The sequence below is a fragment of the Typopeltis vanoorti genome, chromosome 18 (genome assembly GCF_054136105.1).
Source record: "Typopeltis vanoorti isolate ZY-2024b chromosome 18, IOZ_Tvanoo_1.0, whole genome shotgun sequence".
NCBI classification, from domain to species: Eukaryota; Metazoa; Arthropoda; class Arachnida; order Uropygi; family Thelyphonidae; genus Typopeltis; species Typopeltis vanoorti.
The window spans coordinates 41,804,202-41,823,248 of record NC_143566.1 but is presented as its reverse complement, the minus strand read 5'-3'; the positions used below and the strand labels follow the sequence as shown (position 1 = coordinate 41,823,248).

At 37.5% G+C, this 19,047-nt stretch overlaps 1 protein-coding gene across 1 annotated transcript in view; it reads right to left on the bottom strand.

Annotated features, from left to right (window-relative positions):
- The window catches only part of Wwox (WW domain-containing oxidoreductase), a 170,531-nt gene that overhangs the window by 34,695 nt on the left and 116,789 nt on the right, over positions 1 to 19,047 (bottom strand). The window contains exon 7 of the mRNA XM_090407946.1: positions 3,299 to 3,484. Coding sequence (XP_090264072.1) covers positions 3,299 to 3,484 — 186 coding nt within the window. The remainder of the gene's footprint in view (positions 1 to 3,298; positions 3,485 to 19,047) is intronic.

Here is a 19,047-nt window from a genome sequence, read left to right as displayed (position 1 = left end):
CTCACTCATAGCCTTTCTGTTTCCTTTCAAATCATTTGTACCTGCCACAACTATCAATTCTTTCACCCGCTGCTTTTGCATTCTAATTGACTCGCTTACATTCTTAAAGTTCGCACCGGGTTGGTACGATTTTGTTTACACTCACTATCATAGCCATATTTTTTCTATCATACTTTTGCTGATTATTAGTTGGTACGCTTGGTAAACATTTTTGCCAATGATCCAGCTGCTGATTTGACCATGTATCGCTCCGCGTAATAAAGCGATCTCACTCATTGTGTCAGTGTCACCATTTTTATTCTCCGACGATTCATTCAATCGTTCTGTATGTTTACCTTCATTCTCACTTTCAACACCACTCTCACAGCTATCAGGTACTACCTCGCAAATATCACCATTCATACCTTGAATATCACTGATAACTAATATTTAAGGAATTGACAGCGTATACTAGAAATATAGATTAAATAAACTTTAATATATACTTTCCGATATTTCGGCGAACGTCACATTGCCATCTTCTTGGGAACTTACTACAAGACACGTGCACACAAGTACTAATAACAGCAAATGAGACTGAAGCTAGGAAGCTAGCGTTTCCTAAAGTCCTGATGAAAGTCCTGGTAGTTCTTGGCCTTTGGGCTGAAGTTCTTCTGATAAAAGTTTCCCAAATTTGGGGCAGTTTCATGCATCCAAATTTGTTGAGGTTTGGCATGTTCCTAAGGGCCGAGGCTGATTCCATGAATAGTCTTTCATACTTGAACTTGCTGCGGTGTATTACTGTGGCTTTCTTCCATCTTATTCTGTGGCGAGTATCCAGAGCGTGGTCTGCAAGCCCAGAGTGGCTGTACTGGTAAAATCGGATGTAATCCTTGTGTTCTGAGATTCTGATATTTGCTGTCCTGCCTGTTTGGCCAAAGTAGGACAGTTTACAGCTGCAAGGGACCTGGTATACACCAGGTAGGTCTAGGGGAAGTGGTTGGTCTTTGGTGGAGCGGATAAGGGATGCCAGTTTTCTATGTGGTCTGTAACAAGTGGTCAAGTCATGTTTTTTTAGGATTTTATTGATTTTTTCCGAGGTGCCTCTGATGTAGGGAATCGTGATAGATTTAGAGTAATCTTTTTTGTGAAGGGGAGGGGGTGGTGGGTTGTGGATAACTGGGTTCAGTATTTTTTGGATTTTTTGGAGGGGGTAGCCGTTGGCTGAGAAAGTGTCACGGATGTGATTTAGTTCAGTGGTTAGGGCTTGATCATTAGAACAGATTATTTTTGCCCTGTTGAATAATGTTTTAATAACTCCATATTGTTGTGAGGGGGGGGGGATTGTTGGTGAATGTATCTTCCTGTATGGGTGGGTTTTCTATAAACTGAGAAAACCAAGGTTCCATCAGGTTGTCTAGGAAGGGGAGGTTATTGTTTTCCTCTTTTTCCAGGGTGAATTTGATTCTAGGGTGTTGGTTGTTCAAGTGTGTTAGGAAAGAGAGGAGTGAATCCGGGCCATGTGGCCAAATAGCGAAAACATCATCAACGTAGCGAAGCCATATGGTAGGTTTTTGTGGGGCTGAGTTTAAGGCTTTCTCTTCAAACATCTCCATGAAGAAGTTGGCCAAGGGTGGGGAAAGTGGTGAACCCATGGCTGTCCCCTCTATCTGTTTGTAGAATTTTTCCTGCCAAACGAAATAGCCTGAGTTCATTGTGAACTGAAATAGGGCTGAGATATCGGGAGGAAATTTAGCTTGGATTAGCTCTAAGGTTTCTTTGAGGGGGACATTCGTGAATAGGGAGGAGACATCAAAACTGACCATTATGTCATTATGTTGGAGTGTAAGGTTTTCTATACTGGCTTTGAAGTGGGCTGAGTTTTTTATGTGTGATGGTGTATTGCCAGTATAGTGTGAGAGCGCTTTGGCTAAATGCTTGGCTAGTTTGTAAGTGGGGGAATCAATGCCATCCACTATGGGACGTAATGGCACATTTTCTTTGTGTATTTTTGGGAGCCCATATATGCAGGGGGGGTCTAGAGTTATAGGGTTTTAGTCTGTTGGTAATCTCCACAGGCCAAGAAGTGACCTTCTTAAGGAGCCTATGGAGTTTTCTAATTTGTGAGTTGGTGGGATTGTAATCAATGGGGAGGTAAGTGGAACGATCTAATAATAAAGCCTTGAGCTTACCTGTGTAATCTTTAAGATTAAGTACCACAGTGGCGTTTCCCTTATCCGCTTTGGTGATCACTATTTTTTTGTTTCTTTTCAATTCTTCTCAACAAAGCAAAACCTCCAAAATCCAACATATCCAGTAGTGAATACAAGGCACTACAAGAATTGAAAAGAAACAAAAAAATAGTGATCTATATTTCTAGTATACGCTGTCAATTCCTTAAATATTAGTTATCATGTTTAACCAGCGTATAAGCCTCTCAACAAGAACTTGAATATCACTGTTATCCAGATTCTCACTTTCATCAACAATATCACTCACACGACCTGAAGCACTCTTTAAATCTTCACATTCTTTACACTTTTTGCACACATTCACTCCACTATCGTTGTTTAACCAGACTCCAACCGCTCTCCTCAATGCATACATTTCGGAAACGGTACACTGAATCAAATCCTTTAAGTTAAGAATTTTAGACAAATATGGCAACCTGGACGCCATCTTTGTATTCCTCTTTATGGGAGCCATGTGCACAGATAATCGTATCTATCAATTTACTATTAAAATACTCAAAAAACACACAAAAATTACCCAGACTCGCTAAAATACTAAAAGTAAACAATACTATGTAAATGCTATGCAAATTCATCAATTTTTACTCAAAATATCACTTATCTGTTCAGGAGCTATCCACAAACACGGCATACCATATAGCCCTCTAGTGGATATATCCAAAGAAAGAGAGAAAGATATGGCTATATGGCTGAGATGTATTCATGACTGTAATCCACATGAGTTAACGGGGCCATTTGCTTGTTCTGGGGGATGAAAAATCTGAGTTTCCGGGTGAAAAAAAACCCTACCTCCACATGAGACTGGCTACCTCACCTTTCATCAAAAGAGACCAGATAAATTTTTCTCACGTCACCGACAGGAGTAGAACCCAGGTCTTTCCAACCAAAGGGCTTTGTCTATACCAAGTGAGATACGGAGGCTCTTGTAAGTGCACATAGTGTGAATGTGGCCTCCTCAATGAGTCCGACTCTGGAAGTCTCTTGTAATAATAATAATAATAATATTCATTTAATGTACAAAAGATACTGTTATAATTATTAATAACAATGTATTATTAATAACATACCTATGACTCTCAGAAGATACTACAACAACTCTTGCAGGTGCTGAATTCTCAAGAACGTCTTTTAAGAGTTTAGTCAAATAAAAGTGGCCTAAATGATTAACTTGAAATGTTGTTTCATATCCATCTTCTGTCAACGTATATGGCAATCCAAATGTCCCAGCATTTAAAATCAAGATGTGCAAAACACTGCAATATATTGAAACAATAAAATACTGTCTAATTAAATGTAATTAAAGCATATAAAAATTGTTTTGTAATAGACTGTATCATTGATATAATGGAAAGAAAAAACGTTATTTAAATATATCTATGACTAAATATTTTAAATGACATAGCAGTTCAACATAACAGTGTAAATTTAAAAAAAAAAAAAAAAAATAGAGAAAGATAGAAAGAAAAAATGTTACTTAAATATCTATCTAAAAGAAAAATGTAAATTAAACAAATTTGTATCACGAATTTTTATGTAGAAATACATACAAATTCCTGATATGTACCCCAGGAGTGTATAGGATAATTATGATAGTACTACATGAAAACGTGATACCATTACTAACTTCTAATCAACAATTTTTCTCAAAATCAATCTGTTATCTGTCAAGACTCCAACTATCAATATATCAATCTATGTAGGCTGTTCAATAAGTTATAAGACTATATTTATACAGAAAACAGATTACCTTTAATCGTCATCATTTACATGGTCTTTTTCGGAGTAACTACCGTGAGACGCAATGCATTTGTCCCAACGTTGCATCCACTTCTTAAACACATATGAAAGTCCTTTTTTTGAGAGTTCTTTCAAAACCGTCTCCGCAGCTTTTACACATGCTTTGTTGCTTTCGAAATGGCGGCCTCTTAGTGGTTTCTTGAGCTGAGGAAACAGCCAGAAATCGCACAGTGCGAGATCAGGACTGTATGGAGGGTGTGGTGGGATATCTATGTTGTTCTTCTGCAAAACGTCCACTACACAACCAGCAATATGTGGCCTTGCATTATCGTGGTGCAATAAGAAGCCATTCTTCAGCAATGGATGCTTCCTTTTGACGTGCTGTACCATTGTCCGTAAAACATCCACATAGTATGAGCCGTTTACAGTATTCCCGGGTTCTACAGCATGTTGGTAAACAATGCCTTCGTAGTCAAAAAAACATTATGGTCATAACTTTACCAGCCGATTTTACAGTTTTTGCTTTCTTGGGGGTAGGCGAAGACAGATGCTTCCATTCCCTGCTTTGTTGTTTCATTGTAGGGTCATAGTGATACAACCAAGCTTCATCTGCTGTAATGATGCATTTTAAGAAGTTGTCACCTTCTTGTTCCAGTCTTTCTTTCCATTCTGTGCACACATCCACTCGATGCTGCATTTGCTCCGGTGTCAAGAGTTTGAGAATCCATTGGGCGCAAACACGTTTCAGTCCCAAATGTTCAGCCATGATTGAGTGAACACTTCCCACAGAAATATATTCAGGACAACATGCAGCTGGCGTACTGTAATTCTGCAATCCTCCTTGATGATAATCGCTGCTGTGTTGATCATTGTCTCTGTGATGGACGTTGAAGGTCTTCCTTCACGTTCAAGATCTTCCACATTTTGCCTTCCTTCCTTAAAAGTTTTAAGCCAGCGAAAAACACTTGCCCTCGACATTGCTTCATCGTGGAAAGTTTTGCGTATCATGTTAAAAGTGTCCGATGCCGATTTTTGCAAATGCACACAAAATTTAATCACATAAAGCTGTTCCAAGGACGCTTCCATTTCGATGACTGGTTGCGGCTTGTAGGCACGCCGAAACAAGCTTGCGTTTAGTCATGTGACACTCTGGCACATCAGCCCGTATATGCCATCTATCAACCTCTTTTGTTAATACAGACAGCAACATTTCTTTATTCCACAGAAATTAATATTGTGATGAGTGGTTTCGCGACAGTAAAATTAGTCTTATTACATATTGAATAGCCCTCGTACATCTTGGTCTTCCTCTGGGTATTTTTCCTACCAACCTGGAAAAAAAACACTTGTTTTGCTAATCTTCCCTCTCAAGTTCTGTTTAAATGACCATACCATCTGAGATTAGCTCAGCTAACATATTCCTAAATGCTACCAATGGCAAGTTCTTTCTTAATATCCTCATTGTTAATATGATACTACCAGTGATGCAATCTGTTCAATCCACTGATCTTTCTCACAACTCCCATATCTGTGGTTTCCAGTCTATGAGCAAGTGTTTTATTTCTAACCCAGCTGTCAGATCCATAAGCTAAAATTGACTTGAATACTATTTTGTATACAGCTAATTTAGTATTTTGGCTTTCTTTCTTTCTTATTTTATATAAATTTATTCAGCTGACTTCCTACCATGCCAGCTTTACTTATTCTGTTATCTATTTCCATCTTTAATTTACCATCTTCACTGAAAATTGTGCTAAAATATCCGAAATGTTTTGCTTGTTCTATATGGTTGCCATTCAGGATACAGTTGTGTTTTTAATGTTTCTGCCTATTTTCATCATCTTTGTCGGTTATTTTGCACCCAAATTTATTACAACAGTTATTCAATTAGGGAATCTTGCAGAATTATAGTGGATGTATATAGAAGTATAACATCATCTGCATAAAGTAAAGGCCTAAAACTAACATCACCAATTTTGATATCAGATTTAATACCACATTCCTTCATAATGTGATCCATGTAAATAACGAATGACATTTGAAATAATCTGCACCCTTGTCCCACACCTGATTTTACCTCAAACCATCTTTCTGTACCTCCGTCAAGCCTAACCGCTGACTTACGACTTAAATAGAGACTATGTATTGCTTGATATAATGTCCCATTTATATGGTTGCCATTCAGGATACATACCATAACTGTAGCAGTTTGAAGAGATATCCTCTTGGCACCTTGTCATATGCTTTTCCAGATCATCATCATCATTATCAAATTCCTGCCGTGTACCCTCAAGGGGTGTACAGGATATGACAGTACTACATGAAAAAAATTACATCATTACTAACTTCCTATCTACAATTTTCCTCCAAATCAGTCTGTTACTTGTCAAGACTCCAACATTTTCAGATCTTATATTTCTATCGTCTAAGGCACTTTGTACCGTATCAATCCACCTATATCTTGGTCTTCCTCTGGGTCGTTTTCCTGCCAACCTGGCAGAGAACACTGTTTTGCTAATCTTTCCTCTCCCATTCTATTTAAGTGACCAGATCCAGATCAACAAAACTTAAATACAATCCCTTGTTATATTCCCATCACAACTATTTGTCTTAAAGTGAAAATCTGATCCTGACAACTTCTATTTGGCCTGAATCCAGCTTGTTCTTCACCAAGCTTCCCTTCGATAATTTTTCTTAGTCATTTCTCAAGTATACTTGCATAAATTTTACCAGGAACACTCAGGGAAATACTTCTGTAATTCTCACATTCAGTTCAGGGCCAACAGAACTGAATGTGAGAATTTTATAGAATGGTACTATGAGAGAGCTCTACTTGAATCTTCTGGAATTTGACTCTCTGACCAGGCCTTCTGAATAATGCATTGCAGCCACTGTAAAACTTTTATACCTCCATATTTGTGACATTTCTTGCCAAATTTCACTTACTCCAGCTACCTTTTCAGATTTCAGGTTTTTGATGACTTTTCTATTTCAAGTAGAGATATATATTCCTGACTGTATTCCTGTTGGAAGTTTACTACTCTACTCTTTGGCAGCCCTCGCTTTATGGCCATCGCCACCTATGCATGTCATGTGCGTGCTCCTGTCGTAGGTGGCTCCATCAATGAGACAAAAGTCTTAATCTCCTCCATCCTACAAGAGGACCTCTCCTCATTTTCTAGTTTTCTACCATCATGCTGACATTGCTTGTTTTATTTAGCAGTCTTTCAAAGTAATTACTTCAGACATCTAGAATATCTTTCATCTTCAGTTTTCATGTCATCTTTATCATCTTTGATTCCTTTTACACTACTTTTTCCTCCATTTCTAAGCTTTTTTAATAGCCTTCAGAAATTCTTGCCACCTTCTTCATATTTATTTTCTATGTTCTTACCAAAATCTTCCCATGACTTTTGTTTAGCTAGTTTTACACAGTGCTTCACTTTCTTACATTTTTCTCAATATTCTCTAAGAGCACAAGCTGATTTACCTGCTAGAGACTTTCAATATGCTTTCTTCTTTTCCTTCACTGCCTCTTTAACCTCCTGTGTCCACCATAGAGTTCTGATTTTTCTATCCTTACAGACAACCTCACCACATGCCTCTCTGGCTGAATCAATCAATTTTCTTCAGGATTTGCCACTGAATTTCCAAGGTTTGGGTCTTGTTTTCAAACTCTTTCATTTTTTCTTCAATGATGTGTGTATTTCAGTCTACAGTTCTGAAAGCTGCTCAACCTTGATTTGTTTTAAAACTTTCTTACACACTCTTGTTTTCAATATGAAATTTGATTTTATCCTGCTCAAAACTAAATAGTGATCACTTCCTATTTAAAATCCTCTGTGTCCTGAAATATGAAAACATTGCTATCAACTATAACACAGTCAGTGAGACTTTTCTTATTTCTTGCATCTTCTCTCCATGTGAATTTGTGCACATTTTTATGTTGGAACCTGGTGTTAGTAATAACTACTCCATGTCCTCAACAGAAATCCAGCAGACATTATTAGCTTTGTGCTTTTCTCCAAATTTTCCCAAAACATTTCTATGTCTTGAAGTCATTTCCTACTCTGCTGTTTAGATCTCCAACAAGGACCAACTTTTCCTTTTTTGCTAAGTCAGCTGACTTTTTTTAATGCCTAAAAAAATTACTGCATTACTTCCTTGTAGAACCTTCTGTGGGACCATAAGCACAAATAAGTCTCATTGTCCAGTTCTCCATTCCAATATCTGCCCACATCACTCTATTTGATATTGCCTGCTATTCAAGAAGGTTGAAATTGATCTGGGTAGTGACCCTTTACCATAATGCATAGCATTATACATGTCCACAATGAGATGTGCTTTGCATTAAGGGATACTAAGGCAAGTGATTTGAAGTCATAAGCTTCTTTATATGAGTTGCCCCAGTCCTGAAAATAGTTCAGGTGCAAACTTGTTTGCTTACACTTGGATAAAGGATTAAACCAAGTATATAATTTCTGTATCTTTAATTTATAGTATAACTCTTTTTCATGATGTTTGCCAATGAAATAGTTTTTGTCTTATAATCTGCCTGCAATCAGTGATAACATTCATATCAGTTCATCTATTGTGATAACAGTCATCAACAAGATGACTGTTATCACAATAGATGAACTTATCGAGCTGCAGTGTCTACTAGTTCATTTTCACTGATCACAATGCATATTTCGGATCCAACATAGACAAATGTCCAATTAGAGTCACCTTATTTGACCAAGCAGATGTTAGATCTGAGAGAGCACAGGATGTGGGTGTTAGACTTCTTAGAGCCTATAGTGGACTTAGTGAATGGTGTAAATAACGCATCTTTGTAACATTTCATCTTCATGTAATGTGAAAACAAGCTCTATGGAATGCAGCTCAGTAGTATAGTTGCTACTCTTAAATGGGATCTAAGGTAATATTTCAGACAGCAGCAGGTCCCATTGAAACCAAATTTTAAACTGTCTTGTAAATAAAATCAAACTATTCTGCTTGTGTTTGAACGAGATGCTAGGAGCTTGAGGAAGGGATGGAAAGTTTCCAAAAGCTGTATAAAAGGAAGTTGTATGATGACAACATTGTTGTGGCATTCATGCAACATTGTTTACAGTGATGTCTAAATCTATGCAATCCAAAGGTGCATTTGATGAGTGTTATACAAGATTCCCAACATGAACAAAAAAAAAAAAAACAGTCTGCATAGTATGTCCTAGTAGAGATTTGATTTTAATGGCATATTGCAAAGACATCAAAACAATGATTGTTCATTTTAATTTATAGACTGGGAATAAGTAATGTTTGGAATGCTCCAGATGTGGTTTATAACTGCCTGACAGTGGACAGTATCCACGCACCAAATCATGGTTGGACAGATGTTTCCAATGCTTCTTGGTCAAAAGCACAGACTGCAACCCTAGTCAAGTCTTGATCAAATGAATGCCCAATAAAGATGATGTAAAACAGTGGTGTTCAACCTTTTATACTAAGCGAGCTACTTTTCTATAATAAGTTATTTGGCGATCTACTCTCTTATATAGATCACGTTCCCCCAACCTGATATCTGATTACACACAAATAAACAACTAAAAATAAACAATTAAAAACTTTGTGTATTTAAAAATTTATTTATCACTTTTAATTATTTTAATACAACAAATATTTTAATACAACAAAAAAAAACCCAAATATATTGGAATAAAATATTTATTTCTCGATTTTGGAAAACCAAAGTTAGAAAAAACAACAGATTGATTACAAACTCACAAGTTACAGGAAATACTGGTTGATTAAAAAAAAAAAAGTTAATGTGAAATTTAGCATCATTTGGACCTCGCAATATTTTCATAGTCAAGTTGATATAAAGAATTGGCCAATCATAGACAATCAATCCAAATGATTATTTGTAATTTGGTTTCTTAATTGATTTTTTATGACAGTCATATTTGAAAAAGCGGATTCGGACAAGTATGTCGATCCGAAACACGACAGAATTTTTCGTGCAATATCAGTTAATATTGGGAATTTTTCATGTGCATACTTACAAATGACTTCATTGTTTATATATTTTAAATGTAAACTATTCTGATTGTTTATTATCTCAAATTCTACTTCAGCTTGGTTTATATCAAACAGTCCACTAATTTTATTTGAAATTTCTGTGATGTTCAAGTTTTCTTGAAATGGATTATTGATAAAAGATACAATCATTTCAGTTTTATTAAAATCTTTAAATCTTAAATTTATTTCTTCCTCAACTAATTCTATTTCATGAATAAATTCTTTTAAATCATAGCAAAGCATTTCTTGATTTTGTTCAAAAAATTTTAATAAATATGGGAGATGTCTAAATTTGCGGTCATTTGTATTTTTCTTTAATAACAATACGTATTGTTGGAAAGTTTTTATTGAACTTAACATGTCAATTAAATTTTTATCTCTACCTCATCATCATCATCAAATTCCTGCCGTGTACCCTCAAGGGGTGTACAGGATATGACAGTACTACATGAAAAAATTACATCATTATTAACTTCATATCTACAATTTTCCTCCAAATCGGTCTGTTACTTGTCAAGACTCCAACATTTTGATGTTGGAGTGTTCCCTGCCAACCTGGTCAGAGAACACTTGTTTTGCTAATCTTTCCTCTCCCATTCTATTTAAGTGACCATACCACCTGAGATTAGCTCTGCTAACGCATTCCTGGATGCTGACAATGTCAAGTTCTTTCCTAATATCCTCATTTTTAATATGATATTGCCATTGGTGCCATCTGTTCATGCCTCTAATCTTTCTCAGGACTCTCATATCTGCGGTCTCTAGTCTTTGGTCAAGTGTTTTACTTCTGACCCAGCTCTCAGATCCATAAGTTAAAACTGGTTTGAACACTGTCTTGTATACAGCTAATTTAGTGTTCCGACTAATTTCTCTCTTATTCCATATGAATTTATTCAATTGACTTCCCACCATACCAGCTTTGCTGATTCTGTTGTCTGTTTCTTTATTTAATTTACCATCTTCAGTAAAAATCGTGCCTAAATAGCTGAAATGTTTTACTTGTTCCACAGGTTCTCCATTCACAACACAGTTGACATTTTCAATGATTCTGCCTATTTTCATTGTCTTTGTCTTTTTATTGCTGACCTTCATACCATATCTATTACAACAGCTATTCAATTTAGTCAGAGAATCTTGCAGACTTGTAGCGGATTTATTTAGAAGTATAACATCATCCGCATAAAGCAAAGAGCTGACATTAACATCTCCAATTATGATATCAGGTTTAATACCACTTTCCTTCATAATGTGATCCATATAGATAATGAATAACACAGGGGATAATGTACATCCTTGTCTCACACCAGATTTAACATTAAACCATCTTATTGTACTTCCTTCAATTCTAACTGCTGACTTACAACTCAAATAAAGACTAAGTATTGCTTGATATAATGCCCCATTGACACCATATAACTGCAGCGTATTGAATAGCTTCTCTCTTGGCACCTTGTCATATGCCTTTTCCAAATCGACAAAACTTAAATACAGATCTTTGTTATATTCCCATGCTTTCTCGACTATTTGTCGTAAAATGAAGATCTGATCCTGACAGCCTCTATTTGGCCTGAATCCAGCTTTTTCTTCCACAATTCTTCTCAACCGTTTCTCAAGTATAATTGCATAGATCTTGCCAGGAACACTCAGTAGGGAAATACCTCTGTAATTCTCACATTCAGTTTTATTTCCCTTTTTATATATGGGTACTATGAGAGCTCTACTCCAATCATCAGGAATTCGTCCCTCTGTCCAGGCTTTCTGAACTATGCAGTGCAGCCACTGTAAGACTTTTATACCACCATACTTCAGCATTTCTGGTCGAATATCATCTACTCCTGCTGCCTTTCCACATTTCAAGCCTTTGATGGCTTTTTCTACTTCAAGTATGGATATGTATTCCTGACTGCATGCCTGGTCAGTGTTTTTTTATCACTATGCTGTCATCACTGCTTGTTTCATTTAGCAGTTTTTCAAAGTAATTACTCCATACTTGAAGGATATCTTTTTCTCCTGTTTTCATGTCACCTTTATCATCTCTAACTCCTTTTACAGCACTCTTTCCTCCATTTCTAAGCTTCTTCAACAACCTCCAGAATATTTTGCCATCTTCTTGATATTTATTTTCTATATTCTTGCCAAAGTCCTCCCATGACTTTTGTTTAGCCAGTTTTACACACTGTTTAGCTTTCTTACATTTGTCTCTGTATTCTGTAAGAGTAAAAGCTGACTTATTTGCCAGGAACTGTTGATATGCTTTCTTCTTTTCCTTCACCGCCTCTTTAACTTCCTGTGTCCACCAAGGAGTTCTGAATTTTCTATCCTTGCACACAACCTCACCACATGCCTCTCTGGCAAAATCAATCAATGTTTTCTTCAGAGTTTGCCACTGAATCTCCAAAGTTAGATTCCTGTTCTCAAACTCTTTCATTTTCTTTTCAATAATCTTTGTGTATTTTAGTCTACAGTTCACATCTGAGAGCTGCTCAACATTTATTCGCTTTAAAACTTTCTTACATGTTATTCTTTTCAATATTAAATTCAATTTTATCCTGCTCAAGACTAAATAGTGATCACTTCCAATTTCAAATCCTCTATACACTCTGGTGTCATGCACCAGGGAGAAAACATCACTATCAACAATAACATAGTCAATGAGACTTTTCTTATTCCTAGCCTCTTCTCTCCAGGTGAATTTGTGCACATTTTTATGTTGGAACATGGTGTTAGTAATAACCAGTCCATGTCCTGAGCAGAAATCCAACAGATATTTGCCATTATTATTAGCTTTGCTCTTTTCTCCAAATTTTCCCAAAATATTTTTGTATGTCTCACAATCATTTCCTACTCTGCTATTTAGATCCCCAACAAGGACCAACTTTTCCTTTTTCATTGTGTCAGTTGCTTTTTCTAAAGCATCGAAAAATTCCTCCACTTCTACCTTAGTAGAACCTTCTGTGGGACCATAGGCACAAATAAGTCTCATTGTCCAGTTCCCCATTCTCATATTTGCCCACATTACTCTACTTGAGACTGACTGCCATTCAAGAAGATTAGCCTCGTATTTTGTGTTGAATACTATGGCTACTCCTTCTTTTCCTTGATTGTCATTGCCTGAATATAACATTTTGTATTTATTGCTCAGAAAGATCTCACCAGTTTTGGTCTTTTTTGTTTCAGTCACCCCTATTATGTCAATCTGGTACTTATCTAATTCCTCAGCTAGCTCCATTTCTTTGCCATTCAGGCTTCTTACGTTGATAGTACCGATCTTTAACTCTGGTGATGTTGAGTTGGGGTTTGTTTTCAGATTTGTTCCAGTAGTTGACTTTTCGCTGTTCACCCTGGTTCCCTGGCGAAAACAATGGGGGCCTTGTTTAATCGGGCGACGCCCCAGCCGGGATGAAATTTTGTCATGTTGTACCATCATTTTTTATTTTGGTTTAACCAATAATAATAATACAATTTGGTTGGCTAAATCCCAAATTGCCAGCCCATCCTCGTTCGTTCAGTATCAAAATAGATACCCAACAGGGTGCACCACGAGAAGGTGAGGATTGGACATTAGGTCAGAAGCCCTGGTCGGTTCTCCACATTCCTTTAAAGGCTATGTGGAGGTCTCATCTCAGTTATACAGCTTTGACCCTTAAGCACCCCTATCTTAAGCACCCGTACAGAAATCTACTAAAATGATAAGTGTAACAACCATCTTTTATCACTCAATTGTGGATAAATATCTCCTTTTTTCATCAAGAAAATTTTTATATCGTTAATTAATACAAGAAATCTTTCTAAAAATTGACTTCTGCTGAGCCAGTGGACATTATTCTACAACAGAAGTTCCCTATCATCATCTGCCTGTAATTTAAATAACTACCATTGCAGAGCTTTTCCTCGAACAGAATTTACAATTTTAAATGTAATATCCAAAACATCTTTTGTGTTTAATCTTTTACTACACAGTACTTGTTCGTGAATAATACAGTGGGACGTTAAAAAATCTGGATATCTGTCATCGTTTATACGTAATGAAATGAAGCTTGATTTATTATCTATCATTGTAGGAGCACCATCAATAATAACAGACACAAGTTTAAAAAGGAAGTTTGCGTTGTTTCACAAATTCATCAAATGCCGAAAAAGTGTCTTCTCCCCTAGTCCTTCCCAATAATGGTATACTTTTCAAAAGTTCTTCTTTACTTGAATAATCTTGAACTACCATGCGAATAAATACCATTAACTGAGCAATATCAGTGAAGTCGTTTGATTCATCAAATCGTAATGAAAACGCAACACACTAGTGAATGTCTGACATTAACCTGGCCTGGAAACTTTTCTCCGGCAAATGGAACTCCTCCTTTCAGAAATTTGAAACCTTGTCTGCAGCCTAGAAGTAGTCTCTCTCTAGAGACATCTCGAACCGAGAAGCTCCTTTCTCGAAGTGGAAAACTCCTCTCTCAAGCAACGTGGATCCGAGCAGTCTCTCAGATGGCGACTCTGGACTAGGCAGCCTCCTCTCTGACAGCAATTCTGGAACCTGGACCCCTTCTGCTTGCTTCAGTCCCTTTTTATTAGGCCTCCTCTGAGATCTTGCATGAAGTTTGGCAACCCCCAAAGAATCAGTATGAGTCTTTCATCTTAAGTTTCAAGTTCGGCATGCCTTTTGTTCTCCTCCGCTTTCTTTTGATTGTAAGTTGTCGGCCATTGGGAAAGTTGTCTGAACTCTTTCTGACTGACTTCAGAGATGTTTGCATTTAGAGCCTGCAAGCCATACAAGTTTCAATAACAATCTTTCTAATGCCGCCATGTACAACTTCGGCAACAAAAACATTGCCTTTGTTTTTAACACTCTAACATATTTCTTATTAAAGCAGTATATACAGTTAGCTTCAAAAGAGTTATTTACAAAAACATCCAATACAAACTAAACCGAGACATATATACAGTTAGCTTCAAAAGAGTTATTTACAAAAACATCTAATACAAACTAAACCGAGACAAACAAAGTTTATTTTTTTACAATATTCACATGGGACTAAACCTAAGTAACAAATCGATGTAATATGCTTTGGAATATTTAATATTTAAGCTACAATCGAGTTTTTACACTTATAATCGTATTCACTCGGTTCGCTGTTTGACTTCCACTGATCCAAATTAATTCATTTACCCAGACGTATAAGAAAATTAATGATTTGACAATTTTAACGAAAAATAAATAAACAATAGCAATACACTTAAAGCGAATTAAAAATAATACAAAATAATGATAAATAAAATATTATGTTACCAGTTTTAATTAAATTTGTAAGCAAGGAGACACAAGAGAGCGACCGAAAATCGCTCCTCGATTGACCGGTCGATCGCGATCGATGTGTTGAACACCCCTGATGTAAAAGAACATCAGTCTATGCTCCAGAGGTTGAAGACAGAGTGTGAAGGATGTTTGTTGCTCTCTGACACTTATCCAGCTGATGTGTGGGATAAAAGGGTTAACACTGGGAAGTTCGTTCGTTTGGCTGAACAGCGGGAAGGAGTGATGACAAGGGGCCATCCCCGGAAGTTACGAAAGGAAACTGTGAGCAAAAGGGTGAAGAGTGGTTTCTTTTCATGGAGGGTGGTTGAACCTTGGAATACATTGCCTGATTCAGTAGTGAGAGCTAGAACAGTCAATGAGTTTAAGGAGTGGTATGATAGACTTTGTGTTTCCTAGGAGGGACCTCCCACGATGAGTCTTTTGACTCCTTGGAGGACTAAATAATAATAATAATAAATTTTAGTCCTTTATTGAATATGGGCTCCAAGAACTTTGCTTCTCTTGAAACTGGAACTGACATTTGTCCTAGTCTTAGCACTGAGTTAGGTTAAAGATACATTTGTAGAATGTACACACAAACTGTCATCTATTTGCTCACTCTCACCAATTTCCACCAATTGGTGAGAGTGACCATAGGGTCTTTACGTGGGAGGTGGCTAAAGGTGTGGAATTTACAATTAAGACAGGATACATGTGGAATTATCGAGCTGGTAAGTATGACAAGCTTAGGAGATTGATTGGTTCAGTGCCATGGCATGTACAACTGCAAGGGCTAGAAGTTGATAGTGCATGGGAGACAGTTAAGAAATGTTTGCATGAAGCAATGGCTGACTGTATAATAATAAATCAAGTAGGGGTTAAATGGACGAATAACACCATTAAGCTAGAGCTGCAAAAAAAGAAACAACTATGGAGGGAAATCAAGGAGAAAGGTGACCTGCAGGCACATGAACGGTATAAAGCGCAGGCCAGAAGGGTAACGAGTGTGGTAAGAAAAGCAAAAAAAGGATAAGAAAGAACACTGGCCATGCAGGCTAAAGAGAATCCTAAACAGTTTTTTCGATATGTTGCAAGTAAAAGAAAAATTGTATATGGCAGAATGATTTTAAAGAATGCCGATGGTAGGGAAGTAACCGAATCAGTTGATATAGTTGAATTACTCAGCGAGCACTTTGCAAGAATATATCATCTAGGTGGTGACACTGCAGAAATGAATGAACCAATAGATTATATGGGAATTGTGGTGAATGAGGAAGAGGTGAGTAGTCTATTGCAAAACCTCAATATCAATACATCTGTGGGATTGGATGGTATACCAGCTTGTGTCGTACGTGAAGCGGCTAAAGAATTGTCAGTACCCTTGACCATTTTGTTTGAGTCTTGGGTCTGGGTTAGTCCCGAGGGGGTGGAAAGAGGGGAAAATAGTTCCAGTGCATAAAGAAGGTTCCAGGACTGCTGTTGTAAATTACCGACCAATTAGCATATCAGGAATTGTTGTCAAGGTCTTGGAGAAATTAGTCAAGAGAAGAATACATACAGGATTGGATAGAGGAAAATGGGATACTGTATGGGGGACAACATGGTTTTGTGATGGGTAGATCATGCCTCAGTAACTTGCTCACGTTTTGTAACACAGTGATGGCTGAACTGGATAAGGGTAATGGGTTTACAGTGATTCTACTGGACCTTGCAAGGCCTTTGACAAGATACCACATGGAACTCTAATCAGTAAACTGGAGCAGATGGGGATTGATATAGGGTTGGTGGTGAGATGGATAGGAGAGTGGTTGATGGAGAGATACCAGAGTGGTTTATTCAGGAGTGGAGTCAAAAAGATGGCTTGTGACTAGTGGTGTGCCACAGGGTTCTGTTCTTGGACCATTACTTTTCAATTTGTTCATTAATGATATAGGAAAGGATCTGAGAGGAAGTGTTCACTTGTTTGCTGATGATGCAAAGTTGGGTAGAGCAATTGTGAGTGCACAGGATGTCAAAATTTTGCAGGATGATTTGGAGGACTGGGCTAAGGAGAATGGATGTCAATTTAATGTGGCAAAGTGTAAGGTTATGCATTCTGGACTGAAAAGATTAGCAGCAGTATATCACATTGCTGGAACCGTACTCCAGGAGATTGATGAGGCCAGGGATTTGGGAGTGTTGGTGGATAGGGAGTTAAAGTTTAGGGGGCATATTGCAAAAGTGGCCAAATCAGTGCATCAAATCACTTGGGACGTTGAGAACGAGAGTGCCAGGGGAACGGTCGTATTTTCAGGGAGCTCCCGAAAGCTAAGTACAATTTTGAATGGAAATTAGAATAAATGTTAAAAATCATAACGTAATATTCTCTAAATTTGGTAGCTTGTTGTGTCTGTGTGATTTTGGTGTAAATTCCGTAAATTAATTTAGTCTTTAACGATACGTTTCATATATTTGAATATGGCGCCAATGCGACGTAAGATAATGGCGTCCAAAAATACGACGCCATTGTTCAAAAACTGTAGTGTGAGAGAGTTTGTCCGGTGTGATGTGTGTGGAATGTATGCATTCCCGAATGAGTCTGGAGTATGGGTTGAAAGTGATAGCGGTGGGAGAATGTGTAGAAAGTGTATGCAAAGTGAGGAGTCGAAGTATGTGTCAGGTTGTGAGACAGTTATGGTCGAAGAAAGCCAGAATGCGAGTGAAAATAGTGGCTCGATAGGGAATTGCGGTGTACAAGATGGCAATGTGAGCGGTGATCTAAGAAAGAGTGAGAGCAATTATACAGAAAGAGAAAATAGTTTGAATGATAAAAAAAATGAGGAATTATTTGTAGGAAGTGAGATCGCTATGCTGCGCGCAGTGATACAAGATGCGCAGCGGCAATTAGAGCACCTGCAAAACTCTTTCCAGAGTGATTCGGCTAACAAAAATAAACAGCGTGGGCGAGTTTCCGAAATGAAGGAGAGAGTATTGTATGGTGACTCGTTATTAAGAGGAGTAATAGATGGGAGTATAACTAAATTGTACTTGCCGGGTGCGAAATTTAAGGATGTAAGTGAGAGCATTAGAGTGCAAAAACAGAGGGTGAAAGAAATAACAATTGTGGCTGGTACGAATGAATTGAAAGGTGATAAATTTTTTATGAGAGAGGACTTGAAAGTATTGTTAAAGGTAGCGAAAGAAAAGAGTGACAGAGTTAGAATGGTGAGTCTGTTACCGCGGTATGACAGAGAGGAGTTTAGAAGGAGGGCCATAATCGCAAATGATATTATGCGCAGGTTATGCGGACGGTGTGGTGTGGAATTTGTGGACGTGTGGAATGAGTTTGATGGGCAAAAGGACTTATACAAGATGGATGGACTGCATTTGAATGGACTTGGTGTGCGGAGACTGGAAAAAGTGTTGCTGAATGAAGTGAAAATGGATGTGCAGAACCAGGGAAACTAGAACTACCAAGGAGGGGGGGTATCAGTGAGACAGGTGAGTGTAAAAATGTATATAATGTACCTGAGCCAGCAATAAGGACAAAAAATGGGAATGGGATATTTAGAATAACGCATCAAGATAGGGGTGGGACAAAGGGAACACTGCAATTCATGTATACTAATGCCAGGAGTATTAGGAACAAGAAGGAAGAATTTTTGGCCTTGATTGGCTCTTCCTGGCCACAGGTTATTGGCATTAGTGAAACATGGCTGACGGAAGATGATATAGTTAGTGGGA